This window comes from Pongo abelii, chromosome 4, assembly GCF_028885655.2.
Source record: "Pongo abelii isolate AG06213 chromosome 4, NHGRI_mPonAbe1-v2.0_pri, whole genome shotgun sequence".
In the NCBI taxonomy this organism is placed as follows: Eukaryota; Metazoa; Chordata; class Mammalia; order Primates; family Hominidae; genus Pongo; species Pongo abelii.
The window spans coordinates 188,709,487-188,735,303 of record NC_071989.2 but is presented as its reverse complement, the minus strand read 5'-3'; the positions used below and the strand labels follow the sequence as shown (position 1 = coordinate 188,735,303).

At 43.1% G+C, this 25,817-nt stretch overlaps 1 protein-coding gene across 3 annotated transcripts in view; it reads left to right on the top strand.

Moving 5' to 3' along the window:
* The window catches only part of RNF130 (ring finger protein 130), a 157,381-nt gene that overhangs the window by 94,510 nt on the left and 37,054 nt on the right, over positions 1 to 25,817 (top strand). The window contains exons 6-9 of one of the 3 annotated variants that reach the window (XM_002816320.6): positions 5,728 to 5,824; positions 9,215 to 9,419; positions 12,668 to 12,761; positions 20,251 to 20,439. In XM_002816320.6, the coding sequence (XP_002816366.2) occupies positions 5,728 to 5,824; positions 9,215 to 9,419; positions 12,668 to 12,761; positions 20,251 to 20,266 (412 nt within the window). In that variant the 3' untranslated portion in view covers positions 20,267 to 20,439. Of the gene's footprint in view, positions 1 to 5,727; positions 5,825 to 9,214; positions 9,420 to 12,667; positions 12,762 to 20,250; positions 20,440 to 25,817 lie in introns of those variants that run through there. The other 2 variants (XM_054556662.2, XM_054556660.2) reach the window with 2 other exon arrangements.

The following is a 25,817-nucleotide window of genomic DNA, read 5'->3' as shown; positions in this document are numbered from 1 at the left end:
CAGTGTTGACTTTTCCACAGTTTCATTCAGAGTTATCTTTTTCCTTTTGTATAATTTTTATTTTTTGTAGAGTTGGGGTCTCACTATGTTGCCCAGGCTGCTCTGAACTCCTGGCCTCAGGTAATCCTCCCACCCCAGCATCCTGAAGTGCTGGAATCACAGGCGTGAGCCCGACGTCTGGCCCTCTTTTTAAAATTCAGTTCATTGCTTTCCAGACCTGACTGTGCATCAGAGTCAGTGGGAGGCTTTCAGAAGCATCCCGGGTGGAGGCCGGGCATGTGCGCTTTAATTATAAGTTCCTGCCCGATTCTCATGCTGCCAGACCACGCCCGCCACCAAGGTCCAGGCCATGGCTGATCTGAACCATTTCTGCGCTGCACCTGTCACCATAGAAGTGGTTTGTGTTTGTGATCTGCTTGTGAATGTTAGAATTTTTGGCACACTTCATGGAATTTCGTTGCACCCTCTATGGTACTATTACTCGGTTGTCTTTCAGTACTGGGTCACTGTGTTACTAGCTGTGCTTACTGCCCTGGCTGAGTGTAGAGTTTTCCCTGTTCCTGTGGAACTGAGCGGCTGTTTGTTCCTCTTACACTCCACGCATCACCAAGCTGTAACTTTCCCTAGACTGCACCACACAGCCTGCTCAGCACAGCACCCCATCTCACTGCCATGTAGCGACAATGCAATTATCAGGTGTAGCAAAAATTAACTTTACACATCAAGCAGTACTTGTGACAGTCTTTAACCTAGAGCAGCATTTCTCAGCCTTGGAACTGTTGACATTTGGGACCAGGTCATTGTGTGGGGGTGTGGGCATGGCAGTGTCCTTGGCCTCTACCCACTAGGTGTCCGTAGCACCCACCCACACACAGTTGTGACAACCAAAACTGCCTCCAGATGAGAACCACTGAGCCAAGGATGGGTATGCGCGGCTCTTCAAGCCTCTCCCCAGCAGATGCCACTCGCACAGATGCACCTTCGCGCTCACCAAGCTGCCGCTTACAGAATTCCTTCTGCCTTGGGACACCTCCTCGCCCCTATTGTCTTTGAAGCCCAGAGTCGGTGTTACCTGCTGTGGCTTTCTGTACCCCATGTTGCTAAGCGGTTCTGCTCCCTCACCGTCTTCCCACGGGACTCTGAACAGACTTGGCAAGACAGAGCCTCCCCGCCTGGCCTGCCGCTGCGCAGAGCCCTACCCCCACCTGGCTGGCACTCCACATTCGTCACAGCAGCACCTGCAGGTGTGTCCACTGTACTCCAACACCTTGACTCACGCGCTTGTTCTTCACTCTCAGAGGACCGCTTCACCATTGACTTCCCAGAGGAAGCGATGGCTGGAATTCCCTCAGCGTGCTGACCCGGGCTCGCAGGCTGGAGAGGCCGTCTGCTGTGGTCCATGCCGCTCCTCCCCACGCCGCTGCGTGCCCGCGCTCTCCCTTCCTGGGGGCCTCGTTCTGTTGCCTGGCTGCTCCTTCCAGAGTTCTGTCTCCACTTGTCGGCATCTCATCACACTCGCATTTCCCAGTCCAGTTTTTAAAACTCTCTTTCAAAGGCATCGCCCTTCAAGTACCGCCCCACAGCCTCTGCTGTCACACCTGCCCACTGCCTCTTCCCTCCATGAAGGAGGGAGACGGGCCTGGACACCTTCATGTCCATCTTTCCTTAATGATTCACAAGCTCAGCTAGGACTTTCTATCCAGAGCTGTCGAGCCTCTCATGGATTGCCTGCTTCTTGCCACGTGACCTTTCCTTTTCCTCTTCTGTCGCACTATTTACTGTGGACAGATGGCAGTTGGCATAGCAGAGGGGCCTCCTCCTCGGCTCAGTGATCACAGCTGATTCTCCTTTGGATGTTAGCCAGCAGGTCTTAGAAACTGAGGAACTGTCACCTCGTCTTATTTAGACCTCTTAAAGGTTGGCCATCGGAGTGTGTAGTAGCGAGAAGTATGTTTTCAGAAGTGGAGTTGCAGTGTGGATGAACGTATGTTTCCATGCCACTTCGGGAGCTAAAGCGCAGGGCCGGCCGCTGCAGATGTCTGAGGCTCCACTGCGGCCGAGGGTCCATAGAGACAGTGACTGCTGCCAGCCCCAGCTAGCAGAAGAGAAGGATGCAGGACCTTTAATAATCCTGCATCCTTTTATATTTGCCAGGTTCTTACACGGTACCAAAAGGCTACAGAGCTGTGAGAGCAACTCACCTTCAATATAGAGACCTCCCCCTCCCACAGCGCTCTTCTGCTCCCTCTAGTTTATGGCATGTGTGGGACATAGGAAAGGGGAGAGCGCTGAATTTTGTGATTGCTGGGTTTGTTCCTTTCATGTTCTATTTGTTTCTCGTTCTGTATCCCCCAGTATTTCTCATAGGAATAAAGGACTTTGTTGAATTTCGGTATGCTTGTGCTTTTCATGTTTCACTGTCCACGTTACCTGCTTTCCGTCCCGATGCACCACCCACCCTTTGTGTGGCGGGCCTGTTGTGCATTTATGTGTGTTTTTATCACGTGCATGGGGAACTTCTTTTCAAGGCCCCACTTGCCCCAGGTGCCTCTTTCTGGGGCCTCCTGGGTGTCCATGGAGCACCTTCCATAATGAGAGCCCACAGCCATAGTGAGGGCGAGCGTGGTCAGGCGTGCGGGAGTGGCCAGGTGGTGGGGCCGCTCTGCCCCTGTGAGGGCCCTGCAGGTGCTCAGCCTTGGCCCACATGCTGTGTTGCATTGACTGCTCCAGACACTTCCCAAGGTAGATTAAAGTGCTCCCAAGGTAGATTAAATGCCCCAGCCCAGTCCTTAGCTGAGACCTCTGCACAGCAGAAGGGTGGTTTGCCGAGCACCAGACTCTGTTGTAGCAGAACTTTGCCTCGAAAGGAAGGAAAGGCCACGGCGAGTTCAGTGAAAGTTGCACTGCAGAGACCAGCGGGAGGGTTAGATAATGGGTGGTGAGGGGAAAGGTGCCGTGTTCAGGGCAGCTGCCCATGGAGATCACAGAAGAGAGAGGACGGGGAGGAGGCCATGGGTGGAGAGAACAGCCACCCAGCTTTGTTTGTGGAAGCGAGGGGTGTGCCATGGGAAGTTGAGACTGAAGAGCTCTGGGTGAGTTGCACGGAAGCTGGACTAGCGGGGAATTTGGAAAGACAGGAAGGAAGGGTGTTCAGTGCTCAGAGGTAGGGGTCAGGAGTAAGAGAGGGATGGGGTGGATGGAGAGCCCAAAGGAACTTTTTTTTTAAAGACCAAAAATATTTCAGATTTTCAGTTAGCTGAGGAAGGGAGGTTTTCTAAATTCGTCACCAGAGAACCAGTTGGTCTTTTTTGTTTTTCTTCATAGTACCCCACAGCCTAGAGGAGAAATTTTTAATTGTTTAGTAAAACAGAGGGGCGGGCACTTCTTTTATATCAATAATCCTAGAAGGAAACAGTTACTCAAGAACCCAACCATATTTATAACTAATTTCAGGTTAAAGAAACAGGCAGAGAACACTGAACTCATGCAGCTTTAAAAATGAAATACGAGGATTATACCATTTGGTTCTTTCTGGATAGTAAGAGAAAAGAAAGACAGGACAATAAGAAAAGGGAAAAGCAAAACCTGGCCCCAGTAGGGAGCACCAGAGCCACACCTCCATCCCCCCAGGTGGTGCTGCGGCTTTACCAGGTCTCCACCAACAGTTCAGCAAGCCCAGCCACCCCTCACCCTCATCTGGATACCTCTCACTCCTGCACCAGAGCCCTGATCAGAGGTCACAGCATCATATCTCTTCCATTACTTGTCAGTAGGCCAGGTCCCATCATCCACCCTGTGTAGGCCTGACCTGCAGCACCTTTCCGGCCACCCCACCCTAGCGCTAACCCAGTGCATAGGTCCATACCCCTCCTGAAAATGTATGTAAGGTACTAGGCATTTTCGTCCCTGTGACTTTTTAGAGGGAGGTTCTGTAACTTTTATCAGATCTAAGGGAGTTTGTATCCCCCAAAAGGGTTAAGAAGCCTGTTGTGGTCTTTGTTGGTCAGTAGCCAGCATTAGTGCAGTTGACCCCTGCTGGAAAGTCCAGCTGGCCCTGGGGACACCCTGGAGTAAGGAACCGCTCCGCACACACAGGCTACGAGTAACAAGACATAACGCCTTAGGTGTACTGAATGTATCTGGGGCTTACCTATGGATTGGTGGGTTTCCAGCCCTTAAGTAAAAGCTTTAAGGTTTAAATAAATGCCTTCAGGGGTGATGGTTCTGGTTATTTCATTGTCTGTGAATTTAAGACTAGATTGATAAATTCATTCTTCAAGATCTTTACTCTTGTCCCCAAAGAAGTGAGTATAAGGTCATCAAACAGTGATAGGCAGACGTGTGTGTATATTGTTCAGGCCGATGTTGTAAGCATGAATGTTTGTTCCAGATCCCAGTAGAAACTGAGTTCTCTAGACCTCTTTTTATAAATCAAAACTGCATTTTTAAACAGCTGTAAATAACATTAACTTAGAAATTGACAATCAAAGTTGTAAAGGTATATACCACGATTCAATTTGGCATCTTACTTAAAAATTTCTTTTATCTTGGCCGGGCGCGGTGGCTCACGCCTGTAATCCCAGCACTTTGGGAGGCCGAGGCGGGCGGATCACGAGGTCAGGAGATTGAGACCATCCTGGCTAACATGGTGAAACCCCGTCTCTACTAAAAATACAAAAAATTGTCTGGGCGTGGTGGCGGGCGCCTGTAGTCCCAGCTGCTTGTGAGGCTAAGGCAGGAGAATGGTGTGAACCCGGGAGGCGGAGCTTGCAGTGAGCCAAGATCACATGACTGCACTCCAGCCTGGGTGACAGAGCCAGACTCCGTCTCAAAAACAAACACAAAAATTTCTTTTATCTTATCCCAAACTCAGATTAGTGTTTCTTCCAAAGCTGCCCTGAACGTCTGTCTTGGCACCCACCTTCTCCCTGTTTGGCCAGGACTCTAGAGCTTCAGAAGGCTGCTGGGCCGGGTGCTAGAGCTTGAGAAGTAATTTCTGCAGCTCCTGCAGTCTTTCTTCCCTTCCGGAGGGCACAAGTTCCTTTTTTTAAGAATGCAAAACCCTGTATGACTGACTTATTTCCAGTCACAAGGATGTGACTTTCTACTTTCCTGAATAAGAGAGAAAATCACCCATCCTCCCCCTTTAACATTTCAGCTGAAAATTGCTAAGTGTTACTTGAATCTAGGCACAGTTTACCCTTTAAAATAGTTTCAGCTTCCCTGTAGCTTTTATAAACATTCAACATAAATTGCTTAGAAGTTTTTAAAAATGATGTTTTAAATGACATTCAAACAGGGTGCCATAAAACTAATAACTATGCAGAGAACTCTTTTCACTTAGCCATGATTTAATATCTTTTTGAAACTCCATTTTTCTATGTTAGCTATTGTAGAAAGCATAACTGGTTTATAAGGTGTGATTATTTTCATTCTTAATACATTTTCTAAGTTTCCATTAGTCCTTTTTGGAATTTGGTAAAATAAAAGGTCCAAACAACCAAATCCTACTTACCAGTTCTTACACAGTGTTGTACATATGAGGTTGGGCTCAGGAGATTTTCTGCAAGTTATATTTTAATAAATTCCCAATATTTGTCTCTTGGGGCTTAAAATATGTCCTGAAAGGGGGAAAAACAGACTAACTAAAAATTCCCTTTCTTTCCATTTTGGCCTATTAAGTTTCTCGGTATGTAATTTGTGACATAACTCTCCATTATTTTATAGGCATGTTTTCCACAAATCCTGCGTGGATCCCTGGCTTAGTGAACATTGTACCTGTCCTATGTGCAAACTTAATATATTGAAGGCCCTGGGAATTGTGGTATGTTCCTATTTTATTTGTTATCACTTTTGTATATTATTGTATGTATGTGTAATACAATATAACATAATTGGCATAATAGGCGGCATGACTAAGACACACAAGAAAACACTGGCTATATTTGCCATGTAACCATGTAAGCCCAACAGGACCTTTTTTCCAGATTACTGAGAAATCTAACCCATCTCAGAGAATTCCTGGAAGAGAAGGTAAATAACTCTACTAGGCCTTTTTTTTTCTTTTTTTAAATTTAAGAGAGAAGGATTCACTCTGTGGCCCAAGCTGGAATGTAGTGGTGCAATCATAGCTTACTGTAACCTCGAACTCCTGGACTCAAGCAGTCCTCCCACCTCGCCTTCTGAGTAGCTGGGACTACAGGCATACACCGCCATGCCTGGCTAACTTTTTTGTTTTTGTTTTTGTTTTTTTGAGAGGGAGTTTTGCTCTTGTTGCCCAGGCTGGAGTACAATGGCACGATCTTGGCTCACTGCAACCTCCGCCTCCCAGTTTCAAGCGATTCTCCTGCCTCAGCCTTCCGAGTAGCTGGGATTGTAGGTGCCCGCCACCACCCCCGGCTAATTTTTTGTATTTTTAGTAGAGACAGGTTTTCACCATGTTGTCCGGGCTGGTCTCCAATGCCTGACCTCAGGTGATTCACCCGCCTCTGCCTCCCAAAGTACTGGGATTACAGGCGTGAGCCACCGTGCCTGGCCACTTGTTTATGTTTTGAAGAGACAAGATGTTGTTCAGGCTGGTCTCAACTCCTGGCCTCAAGTGATCTTCCTGCCTCAGCCTCCCAAAGTACTGGGATTACAGGCGTGAGTCACCACATCTGGCATGGTCCACTTTTAAAAGGGTGCTTCTGTTGGTTGATGAGTATGGGATGAAGAAAGAGAGAAGGACATGATTTTTCTTCATTCCAGTATCTTTGTTTAGAAGGTAGGCTGTATGCTGTTGACTCTGTTCCAGTCGTAAACTCCTCTGTGCTTGGCATAATATAAAACGATGTCATTGCTTATGTTCTTTAGCCTGAAGTTTGACTTTGATCTCTTGGGGGTTGGTAAGTTGCAAGCAGAGAAGGCAGGCAGTGACTGGAGCCCAAGGAGAACTGTTGGCAACCACAGCCTGGCAGGGGCTGTTGCCAGGCATGCCAGATTCCAGCTGTGGCAGGTGCCAGGTCAACACTGACTTGAGTAACCAAGGACCTTCATTAGCCCTTGCTTAAGAGAAGCATGTGTATCCAGGGTTATGCTTTTTATCAGAAAATAGCATAGTTTCTGGTCTCAAAAAAGAATGAAAGAATGATCTCCTTATGGAACAAAAAGTTTAGTTTGATCCAACAGATGAACTCATTTTAGCTTGCAACCCAAAGAAGATCGAAGTCATCTTATTTTAAATATACTGTCAAACACAGTTTCAGTGTATACAGTTGGGCAGTAATGCCCCATTTGTCCTTTGTCTCCAGAGATCATGTCAGTAGTGATGGGATTTCTCAAAGTATCGGGCGTTACTGACACCAGGGACTGGATAATCCCTTCTTGTGGGGGCTGTCCTGTGCGTTGTAGACTGTTCAGCAGCATCTAAATGCTAGTAGCACAGCACCACAGCCACAACAGTCAGAAATGTCTCCAGACATTGCCAGATGTCCCCCAGGGAGGAAACTCACCCCCATTTCAGACTGGTCTAACATAGAGCATCTGCCATGATGCCTAGCACAGTGTAGAAACTTGCTTTTTTTTTTTTGGAGACAGAGTCTCCCTTTGTCACCCAGGCTGGAGTGCAGTAGTGCGATCTCAGCTCACTGCAACCTCCACCTCCCGGGTTCAAGCCGTTCTCATGCCTCAGCCTCCCTTGTAGCTGGGATTACAGGCACCCACCACCACACCTGGCTAATTTTTGTGTTTTTAGTAGAAACGGGATTTCCCTATGTTGGCCAGGCTGGTCTCAAACTCCTGACCTCAAGTGATCTGCCCGCCTCGGCCTCCCACAGTGCCGGGATTACAAACGTGAGCCACCGTGCCTGGCCAACAGTGTAGAAACTTGAAAAACAGTAACTTACCCTCTGTTGTTACCGCTAGCCGCCTTCTTTTTTTGTTTGTTTGTTTTGAGACAGAGTCTCGCTCTGTTGCCCAGGCTGGAGTGCAGTGGTGCAATCTCGGCTCACTGCAAGCTCCACCTCCTGGGTTCACACCATTCTCCTGCCTCAGCCTCCCGTGTAGCTGGGACTACAGGCACCCGCCACCATGCCCGGCTAATTTTTTGTATTTTTAGTAGAGACGGGGTTTCCCCATGTTAGCCAGGATGGTCTTGATCTTCTGACCTCGTGATCCACCCGCCTCAGCTTCCCAAAGGGCTGGGATTACAGGCGTGAGCCACCGCGCCCAGCCTGTTAAGTATATTAAGTGCTAATACTTTTCTCCTCTGTTTATAACAAAAATCCTCCTAAAATGTATTACAGGTTATCATTGGATCCTTAAATGTAATGAACATTAAAAAACCTCTTAGAAGAAACTGGGTGTTAGTCTAAGCATCACTTAGTACACTGTCTTTTGCTTTTTTAAATAAGGCTTTGAGATGACCTAAAACAGTTCTTTTGCCCAGGAAGCCATTAGTTCCAGGTTTGGTTGGCTGAAACTTCTCTCTATAAACATATAAACTTCTCACAACCACCCCTCCCAGCTATGCTTCTTATGTGCTGCCTGCTGCTACGTGCTGAGAGAACCAAAGGTTGTTAGGTAAACAAATATCTACATTGTTACAACGGAAGACTTTTGGTGCTCACTTTTTAATTGGTAGACTTTGGCCCCAAGCAGCTCTATACCTCTCCCTCAGGATTAGGTGCTTAGGTTTTGAAACCGATCATTTTCTTATAGTTCAAAAGTCTTTTCAACTTTGACCTACTCTTGGTTTTATGCTTTTCTTGTGTTTAAAGGCAGACGATACTTAAAAACTGACTACCAGATAAATGGGGCTTTCAGAGAAGGTAGTAGGATGAAAGAGGTGTTTTCTATTACCTGGGATTCTTCAACATGGACGTTTACCATGAAGCAAAGTAATAGTTTACTCTTTTAAACTGGATGTTTGCTATCCTTATGTTAATGATTATGACTCCCTGTGCCTGTGGGCCATGACCAGTTTTCTCTGATCCGCAATAAATTTTGGTTTTCCTTTGTACCATTTCTGAGAAGAGATATCTGTGCCTTTTGAAGAAAAACTCTTAGGGTGAGAGAAGAAGGAGTAGGTAGGTGGGCAGATAAATGAGAGGACATCACAGGGAAAGAACTTGGTAAGGTCTTTGCAACAGGGTGTCAAAGTTTAGAATCTTTTTTAGAATCTTATGAAAGGATGTGTTTTCCTTACAATTATTTTTAACCTGGAAATATTTTGCAGCCGAATTTGCCATGTACTGATAACGTAGCATTCGATATGGAAAGGCTCACCAGAACCCAAGCTGTTAACCGAAGGTCGGCCCTCGGCGACCTCGCCGGCGACAACTCCCTCGGCCTTGAGCCACTTCGAACTTCGGGGATCTCGCCTCTTCCTCAGGACGGGGAGCTCACTCCGAGAACAGGAGAAATCAACATTGCAGTAACAAGTAAGTGGGGGCCTCCGCTCAGGCACAGGGCATGTGGCTGCCTATGTAGGCATTCGGAACCATCAGGAGAGTCAAGGCACTTGCCTCAGCCTGCAACACAGACTGTAACCAAGAAAGTGATGTGTGTTGCTGTTAAAACAGGTATTTGGAAGAATGAAACTTTATTTATGATAAGTAGCTGGTGTGTTTGTGTATGATTAATAGGAATAGCTGCATTTGATGAGTAGCTGTTCAGAGGTCTGTCTTAGTCGCTGGTTTATAAACCTTGTTTTGAAATCATTGCATTACAAACAGGCATTTAAAGGGAGATGTTGGAAGGTGACACAGGCCCCCAGCAGTATTGCTGGTGTGTTGTGTGCTGTGAGCGCTAGTGCTCTCCACCTCCGGGGCTACAGCCTACTTAGTGGGAAACTCATCTAGAATTTGAACCTAAAAATTCACAGTTCTTGGAACATAGCCTGTTGCGCACTTTATTTTACGTTTTTTATGGAAATTTGGTCTCTCGGCACTTAACTCTTCGGTATAATTGTACATGAGGTAGGAGAAAAGCCAAAGGACAATCTGCCTGAAAAAAAAATACCATGAGCTAGTTATGAACATCTTCACATTGCACTGTCGACTAGCAGGAAAGAAATGCTGAGTGTTTTGGTGGCGGTGCCTCAGGGGTGTGAGTGAGCTGACAGCGTGCGTGTGGGCATCACAGACATTCAGCCCTCAACAGGCCAGCTCTTCTCTTCACTTCCATTCTCTACATGTTACTTTCATCTAACAACCTTTCACCCATCTTCCTGGTCGCTGCTCTGCTGTTGCCTTTCCCAGCACCTGCTGCTGCTTGCCTAGCGCGTCACGCCCTGAGGCGTGTGGGACCCCACTCCAGTCTGGGAGTCAGTGAAATGGGTGACACTGTTACAAAATGTTTCTCCTCACATGTTAAGACTTGTGTGGTCTGTTCAATCAAAGTATTCATGTTTTTAACCAACCAGACATTATTATTAGAAAATGATTCCCCAGGTTGTATTCTGTCATCTGTGTAAACTCAGGGAGCCTTCATTCAGCTATGCAATAGGGAAAACTGTGCTGAGTGTAGTTTGGCTCATTTCTCACCATCTCGCAATGATTCGTTTAATAGCATTTCATGGTTTTCTTAATTTGGCATTGAGGTTTTATGGTCTACAGTTTTAAAACTTGATTGAGTAGTAATGAAGGACACAAAGGTTGTTGGTTTATTAGTGAGTTTTTCAGGTCCTTCATTGATCAAACATTTATTGAGCACCTACTACTTACTACATTAAGTACTGATCCCATTACATTTTATGTAGAAATGTCCTTTCAAAATCTTACGCTTTGATGATAAAAAAGATTACTTCATGTACCAAATTAATCACCTTTAGCAGAATTTACACATGATGTTAATAAATAAAATCCACGTGATTGAACTAAACCACAGCTACCTCTGCTTTCCCTCCGAAGCCCTGTAGCACCAAAGCAACCACAATGCATCCAGCTGGCACCCACTGTGTGCAAGGCACTGTGCTAGGTAGGCACTGGGGGCAGAGGTAGCCAGGCCCACTGCAGGGGGCACTGTGGAAATGCCACCAGCATATTGGGTGTTTTATGATGGTGTTTACTTCCTTTTGTTACTAGTTTTTAAAATTGCAGTCACACACACACACAAAGACATGCAAACATGGGATGGTATACTCAGAATTTGGAAACATAGATGTGACGAAGTTCTGCAAGGTAGTCTGCATATCATATATAAAAGTCTCCAAGAAGAAAAAAGAGGATACTATGTTAAGTTCCTTGATGGTGATGACATTCGGCTCTTGATTTTTTTAAATGCCATATACATTTTCCCTAACTTAAAACATTACAGGTAGAAATGGTTGGTTTTATGTGTGTTCTTGAATGTTCATGCTGATTAAATTAAAAGCTTCAATCTACTGATGAGGAAGTTTGTAATTCGAGAGGCAGTGGCTGCACTGATGTCTAAAAGGTAGGGGTTTACTAAGCATTTTAATAACATAAGCTAAGGTGGGCAGAGAAATGCTCATAGAGCACTCTCCGGACTGGAAGTCCCCAGGAGCAGTGCTGCGTGACCTTTTGAAAGTCACCACCTTTAAAAATCTAACAAAAGTATGTTTTTCTAGAAAAATGCTTATGCACACACAATTTTACATGCAGGGTTAGGATTTGTGGAACCCAGATTGAGAAACACACATGTTATATACAGCTTGTGCATAAAATATTTGGCAGTCCACGTGTAAATAGTTCTCTCTGCCTTCTTGCAGATATATAGGTAATTTTATTGTATAACATTTTGTTAAAACAGCCCTAGTCAGTGTATACTCGAAGAAATATTTTATAGTTAAGACTTTTTAGCAAGTCAGATTGGTTCTTAGGTTGTTTTCGAGGTTCTCAATAAATACTGTTTTTAAAATGTTACCTTGACAACATAGGCTCTGAAAAGGTAAAGGAGAATATCTGGATGGAGAGAGAGAGACAGGCTAGATAAACATCTTTATTGTTGTAAGCACCAGAGGTTTTCAGCTCTGTGGTGGCCAAGTACCCGGTCAGTCGCCCGCCCCTCCTACTTGTGCTTGTCACAGCCTGAACAGCCAGTGCTGCTCCTCGGCAGTGGGGTTGGGAAGAGTAGTTTCTACTTTCTTGAGACACCAGTGAGATGTCCTTTTTACGTAAATATCCTAAGTAAGCCCATGCATAAGAGAGAAGAATGTAGCCATGGATGCCGTGGGAGGCCGGCTCGCAGACGGCTGGGAGCACCCACAGGACCTGGAGAACCGCTGCTCCGTGCTCCTCAGCCTTTGACTAAGAATGAAAGCCCTGCAGAAATGACAGAATGAAGAAGGAAAGAAGGTTATAAATATGCTTAGTCTACTTTGCTGTCATTTACATTAACAATGAAAAAAATCTATGTCCATGTGCAATTTTATATACATATTTTCACCACACACTTTTTGGTGGCTACACTCCTCACAGACCTCAGGACCTAAATGGAAGAAGTGGTTGGGCCATGCTTTCCTTTCTCCTTTGCAGCTTTCACCAGTACTTCCACTAACCTTCTCCAGTTAGTAGCTCTCTGGCAAACCTCCTGCTTCACTTCCTTGGGCCAATCTTGGCTTACATCTCCGTGGACGTCTGCTTCGTTGCATTTGAGGGAAATGTTGGCATCGATTTGACTTAAACCTTCTCCCCAGAGTGATTTCCTCCCTTTCCTTTGTCAACAGAAGAATGGTTTATTATTGCCAGTTTTGGCCTCCTCAGTGCCCTCACACTCTGCTACATGATCATCAGAGCCACAGCTAGCTTGAATGCTAATGAGTAAGTAACAAATTGTTTTTGGATTGCATGTGCCAGATGATCCCAAGAAAACACATGGAGCAGTTTTCATGAAGGTGGTGAGAACTGGCTTTCCACCAGTTTCATACGGATCCTGATGGGATCGTATCTAGCAAAATACTTTATTTCATGAGCATATGTTTTTAGTCAGTAACACAGATTGGGAATTCACCTTATTCAACAAGAGCAGCCCATTTGAGAAAAGATCCAGAGGTTTTCATTAGCCACAGGCTTGGAATGAATCAGCAGTGTAATGCAAATAGCAAAGGAACAGTATAGTCTTAGAGTGCAAAAGGCTGTCAGTGTCCTCATCGCTGACAGGAAGAGCCCACTTTGGGTTCATCTCACACGTCTGGAGCTTGACATGTCTAGCTTCTGGGGAAGCCCCGACGGCCGTGCCTGGGTACTTGGCACAGGACCAGTGCCTTGGGTACTTGGCCTGCAGGAAAGAAGCAGTTTAAAAGACCCACTGTTTCCAGATATTAAGACAGCTGTGAGGAGGAAGAGAAAATAAGTCTAAGCACTATCTCCATGGGCAAAATGACGACCAGAGAGCAGGCTCCATGACTGCAGGCTTCACGACTGCAGGCTTCACCTCGGGAAAAGGAAGGACGTCTGTCGGTGAGGTTGGTTAGTGGCAGGATGGTTTGCTGTAGGGCATGCTCAGGACTGGGAATGCAGGCAGAGGCTGGATGTCACTTGTCAGGGGTGCTGTAGTGAGGTGTTTTCAGAGGATGGAGGATTGGGCTAGATGACTGTTACGGTCCGTTTTGATCCAATGCTGTTCCAAGAGTAGCTTTCCATAGGGATAAGGTATAGAAAGGGTTTTCTATTTTTGCTTTGTTTTGTTTTGTTCTAAATTTTGGACATTTACTGAGGATATCGTTCAGTCCTTTCTTTTACCGATATTCATGAAAACTAATTAGAGATGAAAGCAATCCTGGGGCCCTGCCCAAATTTGAACCTAGATTGGTATGGGTGGAATTCACGTGATCTCCATATTCAATTACGTCCTGATACTTTAATTGATGAGTAATAACCAAACTGATGACCTCATGCAGTTGATTTAATTGACTGCCCATTGTCTGGCTATAGAAACAAACAATGGGCAAGTGGCCTCCACTTGCAGTGGCATGTTATTCGATCTAACCTGATCTGCGGGCTAGATGCTTGCAAGAAGTGCCCGCTGGCATCTGTGAGCCATACATGTTGGTGATCACGGATGTCAGGGTCGGGTGGCATTCCCCAACCTTCAGAGGAGCACTGCACCTCATCCAGCAGGTGAACCAGTAGCTGCTGCTGTTGGCCACCCATGCAGTTTTCCTTCAGCATGGCGCACCTGATTCCTTAGACTCTAGGTCACACACACCTGGATTTGACTCTCAGCTCCTCCATTTTTCAGTTGTAAGACCTGGGCAGTTATATTTATTTGAAGCTCATTATAGTCATTCATAAACAGATAATGCTAGGACCATATCACAGGGTTGTTATGAGAATCAGCCTATAAAATGCTTAGCACAGTGCCTGGTACATAAGAAGTGCTCAATAAATGTTAGCCAAGCCAATGCCACTGCTGTGCCGTTGAAGTTCTGTGAGTCAGATGAACATCTGCCTTTATTGTCTGGGAAGTGAATTTAGTTTCTTCCATGAAATAGGACACAGAACCATAGTAGCTCTGTGAGTAGCTGTGATTCAAACCTGATTTTAGAGGGAAACGCTTATTTCACCCACAACCACCTCTTTGCTTATTCCCATGCTAACCCATCAGGCAAGATAGTAATATAAGCCTACTTCTTAAAAAGTTTACAAATGAGTGATAACCAATACAAGCAAATAATTACACTGGGCACTTTTCGAGAATTATTGGGTAGTTTAATAGTCACCTGACTGCCACTCAGAATCTGTCTGATGTTCAGTTCATGCATCAGATTAAAATGAGAGTGCTCAGTAGACATGTTACCTATTAGAAATCATAGTGTCTGGGCCATAATATTTTAGTTCCATGCCTAAATACCTGCATGACTCAGAATCTAAGTTATGGATCTTAGATCCATGCCTTAGTTCAACCCTTCTCCCATTAGCAGTTGTAGAGGGTTGATTTCACAGTTGCTCATTTGGTTATTATTTCTGTGCCTTCAGTCAAAACCACTGAAGGACAATATTCATGATCCCATTTAGAGAGAAAAATGGAGAGAGTGTGTGTGTGCGTGCGTGTTGTGTATGCACACATGTGGATACAAGCAAGGATGGTCACCAGAATGTGAATGGTGATTATCTTACTTTAGAATCTGGAGCAACGTCTTCTTCAATTTGTGCTTTTATGTGTTGTGTTTTTTTTTTTTTAACAGTAAGCATGAATTACTTAATCTTTTTAAAGGCAGTTTTTATTGTGGCAGATGATGGGAAAGATAATAGTACTCTTACCCAGTGTCTTTTTCAAAAATATCAATGAAAAATTCCTACTGATTTTATTCCAAAGTTTATTTTAGCAAATAAATTTGTAATTATTCTTTATTAATGAATTTTTCAACATCTATTTTATTTCTGTTTTTGCCTTTATCTACCAATAAACTTACAACCAAAATAAGATTTTTTTTTTTCACCTTAATTGCCCTGGCTTAATTTTCTGGGTAACCTCATCCATTTGTAAGATAGTCATATATAAATAGATTTCATCTCTTGGCATTTTAATGAGTGTCCGAAAATTGATACTAAACTCCACCTCTATGCATATACCTACTAGAATAGTTTACCTTTCTGGCAGTGTTACTAGTCACTGTTCTTGTATATTACTATTCGAGCAAGTCCTTGACCCTGTCCACTCACTGTTGAAACCGTGTGGGCAAGATGTAAGGGCAGTGTGTGGGACCCAGGTGGTCCAGGGCCCCTGTCATGGGTGGGTTGCTGACTACACAAGGAGGATCTCCACAAGGGGTACAAGCCCCCATCCCTCCCTCACCATGCTCGGTGCATTTACCAAGGGCTTGGTGCTGTTGGCTTCAATCAGAAGTCCATCAAAAAGCCCATGTGTTTGGAGTCACTGCCCTTCTGTTATGATGAAATACTATTCATTTAGTACTGTAACTGATTATACATTAAATTTTTTTAACACTGCAAACAGATCTGGTAAATTTTGAAACTTTGCAAATATAAACAGGATGGTAGTCAAAGAAGCAAATAAATGCAAGGTAAATATATTTACATATTAGCTTCTCATACCTCGGTTTCTTAGTACCTAGGTAAGCGAGGTTACTGAATTTCAATTCCCAAAAGAGGTCTTCTGCTCTACTTGGCTATTCGTATAAACCTTGTGAAATGTCAACATTTACCAACTGATATCTGTGTCACTCTAGTTTTCCCTCAAAATAAGAAAAATAAATATTTTTATTATTTTTATTTGAGGAACATATACAAATATGTAGTAGAGATTTTAAGTTTAATGGGAGGCATGACTAGGTATCCCCTAGAGCCCTTTTCCCATTGCTAGATTCTGATTCATAGAAATCATGTTCTAAGATTCGCAGAGAACGGTAGCTCATTATTCAAGATTCAAAAAAATCTTGGCATGAGGAAATGAATCTGAAGTGGTAAAGGTGACAAAATAACTAGAGCAGATGATCCAGTGGCATGACCTGAGATCAGGAAGCCCTGGCTTCTTGTAGCAGGTCCACCAGGAAGCTCCAGGTGATCTTCCTTCTCTTAGTGTAGTAGTAGAAATTTATATATATAAACTCCTTTATTTACACAAAAAGAATGATGTTTCTATTTTACTCTCAGTATTTCTGAATTATTTTGCTCGGTACTCTTTTTTTTTTTTTTGAGATGGAGTCTTGCTCTGTTACCCAGGCTGGAGTGCAGTGGCGCCATCTCAGCTCACCACAACCTCCACCTCCCGGGTTCAAGCAATTATCTGCCTCAGCCTTCTGAGTAGCTGGGATTACAGGCACCCGCCACCATGCCCGGCTGATTTTTTTGTATTTTTAGTGGAGATGGGGTTTCACTATCTTGGCCAGGCTGTTCTTGAACTCCTGACCTTGTGATCCACCTGTCTCGGCCTCCCAAAGTGCTGGGATTACAGGCGTGAGTGCTCAGTACTCTTTTTAAGAGGAATATTGAGAAACTAGCACACTCAGCATAAAAGGGTCTGAAAATTGATAATTATTTGATGTGTTGGGGTTGCTTGGTTTGGAAGAGAGGGGACCGGGTAAGATGAGAGCTGTTTCCAGGTGTTTGAAGGACTCTTAAAGATGAGAATAACTACTGTTTATTGAATGCCTACCAAGATCTTAGTCCTGCACTGATCTCTTTTACCCGTATTGCCTGGTTTAATACTCAGAAGAGCCTCATGTTGACTAACCAGTGCATACAGAGTGATGCTTACTCTGTATTTCTGGAGCTCTGGCGATATCTACAGGGAGGCTGATTTCCACTTGATATAAGAAAGAACTTTGTGGCCTGGCGTGGTAGCTAACGCCTATAATCCCAGCACTTCGGGAGGCTGAGGCGGGCAGATCACCTGAGGTCAGGAGTTCAAGACAAGCCTAGCCAACATGGTGAAACCCCATCTTTACTAAAAATATGAAAATTAGCCGGGTGTGGTGGCAGGTACCTGTAATCCCAGCTAAGGCTGAGGCAGGAGAATCACTTGAACCTGGGAGGCGAAGGTTGCAGTGAGCCGAGATCGCCCCATTGCACTCCAGCCTGGGTGACCAGAGTGAAACTCTGTCTCAAAAAAGAAGAAAAAAAAAAGAAAGAAACAACTTTGTAGTAGTTAAAATTGTCCGTCCAAAACACAGGACACTTTGAAAGCTAGCGAGCCTGCACCAGAACCTGATTCTTCAGACAGAAGCTACAAGATACAACTGTTCACAGGCCGACCTCAGGTCAAGTAGAAGGCTGTAAGACGCGTCCTGTGCTGAGGGTCCATCTTGAATCGTCCCTAGGAGGGATCAGAGGCCGAGGAGAGGTGTTGGGTTCTCTTTCAGTTACCTCTTTTAGAACCTTAAATATCAAAAGCAGTGTTTTTCAGACTTTCTAAAAACAATCTCCTACTGTAAGAGATACATTTTGTGTTGTGACCCAGTACTCCCATATGTAACTGAAACAAATTTCACACACTTCCCTGACTGCATGCAGTATTCTCTGATGTAGTCAATCCTGTGCCTTGTTGTTAATATTAGTCATTAACTCCTAAATTGATTGTATAAACCATTAATAGGTTGTATGCTTTAGTTTGAGTAACACTTGTCTAAAGAATTTTGAATTTCTAGTTCTCAACCTGATAACCTTTTGCTCACACAACCTCTCTTGTAACAATTCCAGAAAAGATTTAAAATTAACCTCTTTTTGAGGTGTATGGCGGATAGTGGATCCTCTTCTTTCTCTTAGTATTTATTCTCCTTGTAGCCAATCTGAGTGTGAGATATATATACACAAAAGAATAAAGTAGGGCTTCGAGGGATTGAGTGACTCCGGAGGGATGCCATAGGAAGAAGGCCACTGGAATTCAAACCCAGCACCTCTGGTTCTAACCTTTACCTTTAAACTGCTTGCATTTGACTACTTCAGAGAGGAGGATAGTGCCAAATAAAGTGGCTGAAGGAGACAAATTTGGTTTCCTAAAAATGCAGTTGCAACATGAGTATTAAAGGCAGTGGGAACTTGCACTTCTCTGCTCTCTTTGGCAGTGGTTATTATTTTGCTTTATTTTATTTATTTATTTGAGACAGAGTCTTGCTCTGTCACCCAGGCTGAAATACAGTGGTGGAATCTCGGCTTACTGCAACTTCTGCCTCCCAGGTTCAAGCAGTTCTTCTGTCTCAGCTTCCCGAGTAGCTGGGACTAGAGGCGCCCGCCAGCACCCCTGGCTAATTTTTGCATTTTTAGTAGAGATGGGGTTTTGCCATGTGGGCCAGGCTGGTCTCAAACTCCTGACCTCAGGTGATCCACCCACCTCAGCCTCCCAAAGTGCTGGGATTACAGGCGTGAGCCACCATGCCTAGCCTATAATTTCTTTCAGAGGCAACAAGATAAAGTAGATTTAAAAACTTAATTACCCCTAAAAATTCTTTATATCTAATATCCAGTTTTTCTGAGGAAATATTAGAAAATGTGTTACCTTAAATAGGAACTACAAGAAATAATAAGGTACAGAGCTTTATGTGAAGTTGTGAATATCCTTTATACCAGAGGTTTTTCAAAAAAGTTGACAACACCCCCTCATTCATTGAGATGCTGTTTCCCAAGCAGGCTCCCGGGCTTGTGCCAAGCACTGGGCTCGCAGTGCTGAAGCTAATGGAGACCTGGTCTGGGCCCCACCGGAGCTCAGGGCTATGCCCTCATGTGCGTACTGATGTGGCTGGAGAGTGAGGGAGTATGCAAAGGCCCTTCTGGGTCATGCCTGTGGAGCTGCCGCTTTACCTTTGGGGGAGCTGAAAAGGCTGCATGGAAGAGTGACTTAGGAACCAGCCTGGACATAATTAGGGCACACAGTGAGGACCGCACAGAGCAGGATCAGCGAGTTGTGTGGTTTGGTGTATCTGCTGTAGGTGGTGGTGGCAGTAGGCAGGAGACAGAATTTGGACTTGATTCTTGTAAAGAGCTGGTAATGGGCTCTAAGGTTTTTCAGCAGAGATATTCCTGGTGGCTGCGAAGTGGCTCGCTGTGGTAGGGCATGGGGGCAGGAAGGTAGAGGAGGTAAAAATAGGGAGTTGAAGGAGCAAGTCAGGATGGCGAGCAGAAGCTGAAATCAAGAGTTGCTAGAGAGTTGTGTAATAGCCAAAGCTTATATGGTTTGAAGCAGAGATCTGGAGCTCAGCAGAAAAAAAAACATCGACGCCAACAGCTTGATTTGGGGACCCTGGAAATGAGCAGGAATCCAAGGCATCAGCAAGCCAGGGCAGCCCCACAGCACGGGGCTGCAGAGAGAGCAGCAGGAGCTGGGGCAGCGCGGGGGCTTGTCAAAAGGTCATAGGCTCTTTTTACACCTGACACAAGGACAGAAACACACATACACAAGGTCTGGAGGATTCCTGTGAGACAGCCATACATCCCTGTCACTTCAAAATAAGTAAGGACATTCTTGTTTGAGGGGTAAGAGGAGCATTTTTTAAAGACAACAGCTGCAGATTTCAGCACCCTCAGCATTCAGAACATGTGTTTAAACCAGGAAAAATTGTAAATTGTATGATAATCGTCCCTGTGTATTTAAACAACACGCCATGGGCCTGACCTTTTCCTTCATCCTTTTGGGCATATTAAAGCACCTCTAAGATGGATGAGTCAGTCAACTGCAGATCTGAAACTGCTGATTTTGGGAAAACACTTAATGGCTTCCTGGCCTTACCAGAGGGGTTGGGAACTAGCTGGGGACAGCCAGGCCACCCTTCAGTTAGGGTCACTTCTCTGTTATTTTAAACACTTGACTACTCTTTAACTAATTTATGACCTCTTTTTTCCTTTTATTCCATAGGGTAGAATGGTTTTGAAGAAGAAAAAACCTGCTTTCTGACTGATTTTGCCTTGAAGGAAAAAAGAACCTATTTTTGTGCATCATTTACCAATCATGCCACACAAGCATTTATTTTTAGTACATTTTATTTTTTCATAAAATTGCTAATGCCAAAGCTTTGTATTAAAATAAATAAATAATAAAATAAAAGTCTGTGCTGTTGAGTCTTATTAACCAGACCTGTGTTTTGAGGGCTGTTTTGAAGCTCGCGGACCCAGATTGCATTTGTTTGTGTTTCAGAGACAGAATGTGCTCCTGGCTCCTGTGAGAGGAACAGGGATTGACACTTACTATTGGTGTCTTCACATTGGCTCCTACCCACATAGGGCGCAAGAGCGGGGACATCCTGCTGGTGATGCCGCTTAGGGTGGTCAGTTGATTTACTCATTCTTCAAGGGGGACATTCATTCTCTGATAATTTCTTCTTTGTGGTTGATCAGCCTCCACCAGAGCTGCAGCACCCCCAGCATCAGGGACTTGTAACATTTGCTCCCCACTGTGCCCCTGCACACAACAGAGTGCTTTGCACATAGTAAGTGCTCAATAAATATTTGTGGAATGAAGGAATGAGTGTAAAAATGATTTTCCAAACCACATCTAATTAGTAATAAATTATATCTGTCTGAGATTTTTTTTTACCTACTTCATATTCTTTTAAAAACAGCAAACTCAAAAAAGTAGGGTGAGAGCAATTTTACATGTGCCAATGAAATATTTTTGCTTTGCTCATGAGGAGAATTCCAAAATATTTTGTTACATTGAATTATATGCTTGAAGGATTTTCAGTATTTGTAAATGTTTGCAGCAGTGAATTCTTAATCTTCTACCTCAGCTTACCTGAGGAGTGAGAACATATTCCTATTGAAAACGGGTTCACTCCAGTAGTCATGCTGAAATCAGTAGGGGGCTGAAAGGATTTTTGCAATCAAAATATAATTCACATACCATAAAATAACCCGTTTAAAGTGTGTATTTCAGTAGTTTTTAGTATAGTCACAAAGTTGTGCAACCACCACCACTATCAAATTCCAGAACATTTTCATCACCCCGTAAAAAAATCTCATACTCAGTAACTACTCACCCCTGCCAGCCCTGGAAACCTGGACATCTATTCATTGTTTCTATGGATTTGCCTGTTCTGGGCATTTCATATAAATAGAACCATATAATATGTGGCCTTTTGTGTCTGGCTTCTTTGACTTAGCATGTGTTCACAGTTCATACATGTAGTAGCATGTGTCAGTACTTCTTTGTGTGGCTGAGTAACACTCCATAGTATGGATGTACCACATTTTGTTCTGCTGATGGACGCTTGACTTGTTTCCACTGTTTGGCTGTTATGAATAATGTTGCTATGAACATTCATGTACAAATTTTGGCCTGAACATATATTTTCAGTTCTCTTTGGTATGTCCCTAGGAGTGCAATTGCTGGATTATGTTATAACTCTATGTTTAACTTCTTGAGAAACTGCCAAAATGTTCTTCAAAGCAACTGCACCATTTTGCATTCTCACGAAGAGTGTATGAGGGTTGCAGTTTCTTCACAACCTCCATAACACCAGTGACTGCCTGTCTTTTTTCTTATAGATGTCATAGTGGATGTGAAGGAGCTGTCTCATGTTTTTAACATGCATTACCCTAGTGACTAAAGATACAAAGCATCTTTTCATGTGCTTTTTGGCCATTTTCTATTTTCTTTGGAGAAATGTCTATCCCGGTGCTTTATCCATTTTTAAATTGGACTGTTTTTTGTTGTAAGGGTTCTTTGTATGTTCTGTATACTAGGCCTTTATCAGATAGGTGATTTGCAAATATTTTCTCCCATTCTCTAAACTATTTATTCACTTTCTTTGTAGTGTCTTTCAAAGCATAAAGTTCTAAATTCAGATGAAGTTGAATATGTCTCTTTTTTCCTTTGGTTGATTGTACTTTAGATGTCTAAGAAAGTATTACCTAATTTAAGGTCACAAAGACTTCTAAGAACAATATAGTCTTTGCTCTTAACATTTAGATCTTTGATGATCCATTTTGAGTTAATATTTGTATATGGTGTAAGGTAGGGATCTTACCTTCATTCTTTTGCATGTGGATATTCAGTTTTCCCAGTGCCATTTGTTTAAGAGACTTTTTTTCCTCCATTAAATGGTCTTGGCACCCTTGTCAAAAATCAATTGAGTATGACGTATGAGTTTATGTTTGGACTCTCAATTCTTCCATTGATTTCATAGTAAGTTTTGAAATTGGGAAGTGTGAGTTCTCCAACTTTGTTCTTTTCCAAGTTTGTTTTCTTTATTCAGGGTCCCTTGTATTTCTCAATGAATTTTAGAATCAACTTCTCAATCTCTGTAAAAAAAAAAAAAAAAAGCTAGGATTTTATAGGGATTGCACTGAATATGTAGATCATTTTAGTTAGCACTGCTGTCTCAACAATATTGTCTTCCAACTCATGAGCATGGGATATTGTTCCACATGTTTAATTTCTGTAGAACTACGATTAATTTTTCAACATTGATCTTCTATCCTACAACAGTGCTGAACTCATTTATTAGTTCTCATATTTTTTTGTGGATTCCTTGGGCTTTTCTGTCTACAAGATCATGTCATCTGCACATAGAGATCATTTTTCTTCTTCCTTTCCAATCTGGATGCTTATTTATTTTATCCTCATGCTTAATTGTTCTGGCTAGAACCTCAAATAGTAGATTGTTGAATAGAAATGGTGCAGACAGACATCCATGTGTTGTGATCTTGTAGGGAAAAGCTTTCCGTCTGTCAGCACTGATTATGAAGTTAGCTATTAAGACTATAGATTAGATACCCTTTATCAAGTTGAGAAAGTTACTTTCTATTTCTAGCTTATTGAGCGTTTTTATCATGAAACAGTTTTTGATTCTGTCAGAAGCTTTGTGTCTATTGAGATGATCATGTGAGTTTGCCCTTTATTCTATTCTATCCTATGAATATGGTCCATTACATTGATTTTCTGACATTGAACCAATCCTGGGACAAATCCCACTTGGTCATAATGTGCAATCCTTTTTATATTTGCTGGATTTAGTTTGTTAGTATTTTGCTGAGGATTTTTGCATCTATATTTATAAGGGATATTGGTATGTAATTAATTCTTAAAATGTCCTTATCTGACCTTGGTATTATTGTAATGCTGGCATCATATAAACAATTATGAAGTGTTCTTTCCTCTTCTGTTTTTTGGAAGATCTTAAGAATTTTGTTAATTCTTCTTTAGATATTTGGAAGCCATCTGGTCCTGGACTTTTCTTTGTAGGAAGTTTTTTGATTACCAACTCATTCTCTCCTCACTTAGAGGCCTAATCAGGTTTTTTATTTATAGTTGAGACAGTTTGAGTCGTTCGTATCTTTCTAGGATTTATCCTTTTTTGTTTTATTGATTTTTCTCTCTTCTATTCTCTATTTCGTTAATTTTTCCTCAAATCTTGTTTTTTTGTTTTGTTTTTGAGATGTCTCGCTCTGTCCCCCAGGCTGGAGTGCAGTGGCACAATCTCAGCTCACTGCAGCCTCGAACTCCCTGGCTCCAACAATCCTCCTACCTCAGCCTCCCAAAGTGGTAAGATTACAGGCTTGAGCCACCACACCTGGCCTTACTCAAGTCTTTATTATTTTCTTTCTTCTACTTGGTTTAGGTTTAGTTTTTTTCTTTTTTAAGGTAGAAGATGAGGTTATTGATTTGAGGTCTTTTTTATTTAATGTAGTTGTTTATAGCTATAAATTTCCCTCTGAGTCCTATTTCACCCGTTTGTAAATTTTGATATGTTGTGGCTTTTATTTCATCTCTGGTTTCCCCCTGTTATTTCTTCTTTGGCCCATTGGTTATTTAGGAGTATGTTGTTTGAATCCTGTGTGTTCATAAATTTCACAAATTTCCTTCTGTTATAGATTTCCAATTTCATTCTAAATCCAGTTATTGGTTAGAGAACCTACTTTGTATGATTTCAGTCATAAATTTATTAAGGCTTCTCTTATGACCTAACATGGTCTGCCCTGGAGAATGTTCCATGTGCACTTAAGAATGTACATATTCTGATCGAGACCATCCTGGCCAACACGGTGAAACCCCGTCTCTACTAAAAATACAAAAAATTAGCCAGGCGTGGTGGTGGGCGCCTGTAGTTCCAGCTACTCGGGTGGCTGAGGCAGGAGAATGGTGTGAACCTGGGAGGCAGAGCTTGCAGTGAGCCGAGATCGCGCCACTGCACTCCAGCCTGGGTGACAAAGCGAGACTCCCAAAAAAAAAAAAAAAAAAAAAGTACCTATTCTCCTACTATCAGGTAGACTGTTCTGTAGATGTGTGTTAGGTCTAGTTAATCGTCTTGCTCGAATCTTCTCTTTGTTGTTTTTCTTCTCTGTAGTTCTAGAAATTGATGAAAGTGAGTATTGTTATCTCTAGTATTGTTGAATTATGTTTCTCCCTTTTATTCTGTCTGTTTTGCTTCATGTAGTTTGGGGCTCTGTTGTTAGGTGCATACGGGGTTGAAGAATGTTTTAAAGCTGCACTGGTTATTCATACACCTCTATCCATTGAGATTGCCTGGTTCAGTGGCCCTCCTCTGAACCAACTCCAGCCAACTCAAAATGCCAGAGTTCAGCCGAGCATGTTTGGCCTTATTTTCTAGAGTGGACTCTCTTGTATTGATAGCTTCCTCAGTAAAAAGATTTTTCCTCTGGTAGTATTTCATAAATTCATGGTATAGTTCCTCCCCACCTGGTTTTATCTCAGTGGAAATCAAAGCAGTTCTTCCTTTTTCTTTCCTTCTCTCCTTATTTAACGGTGATTCATTATTTTCCTTCATCAGCAGTCATCAGAAGATGCTGAAGTACATCTGGAGGCGTAGGACTTTTAATGACAGTGTTACTCTTTCTACTAACTTAATGTGCTTTCTTTTCACATTATTTCAAGTCATAGTATTAAGTAAGACTTTAAAAAAAAAGATGCTGTTCAAGGCTAGATAGAGAATTTTTGCAAGAGCTGAGAAGCGAAATGAGTGAATTAATAGATTGGGACTTCGAATCACTCTTAGGGAACATTTGTCATCTGCCATTTAAATTTGAACCTGTTTGTGACTGAGATTTAACATTGTTAATTTTTCATAATTTAATCATGGTCTCAGTAACCATGAAGGTGTATTTTGTGTGCACATGTGCATGCATGTGCACCTTAAACATGTATTTTTGTTCCTAAAACCAGAAATACAATTAGTATCAAAATGCAGTTATTTAGGCCGGGTGGGGTGGCTCACACCTGTAATCCCAACACTTTGGGAGGCTGAGGCGAGTGGATCACTTGAGCCCAGGGATTTGATACCAGCCTGGCCAACATGGCAAAACCCCATCTCTACTAAAAATACAAAAATTAGCCAGGCGTGGTGGCAGTTGCCTATAATTCCAGCTACTTGGGAGGCTGAGGCAGGAGAGTCTATTGCTTGAACCCTGGAGGTAGAGGTTGCAATGAGCTGAGATCATGCCATTTCACTCCATCCTGGGTGATGG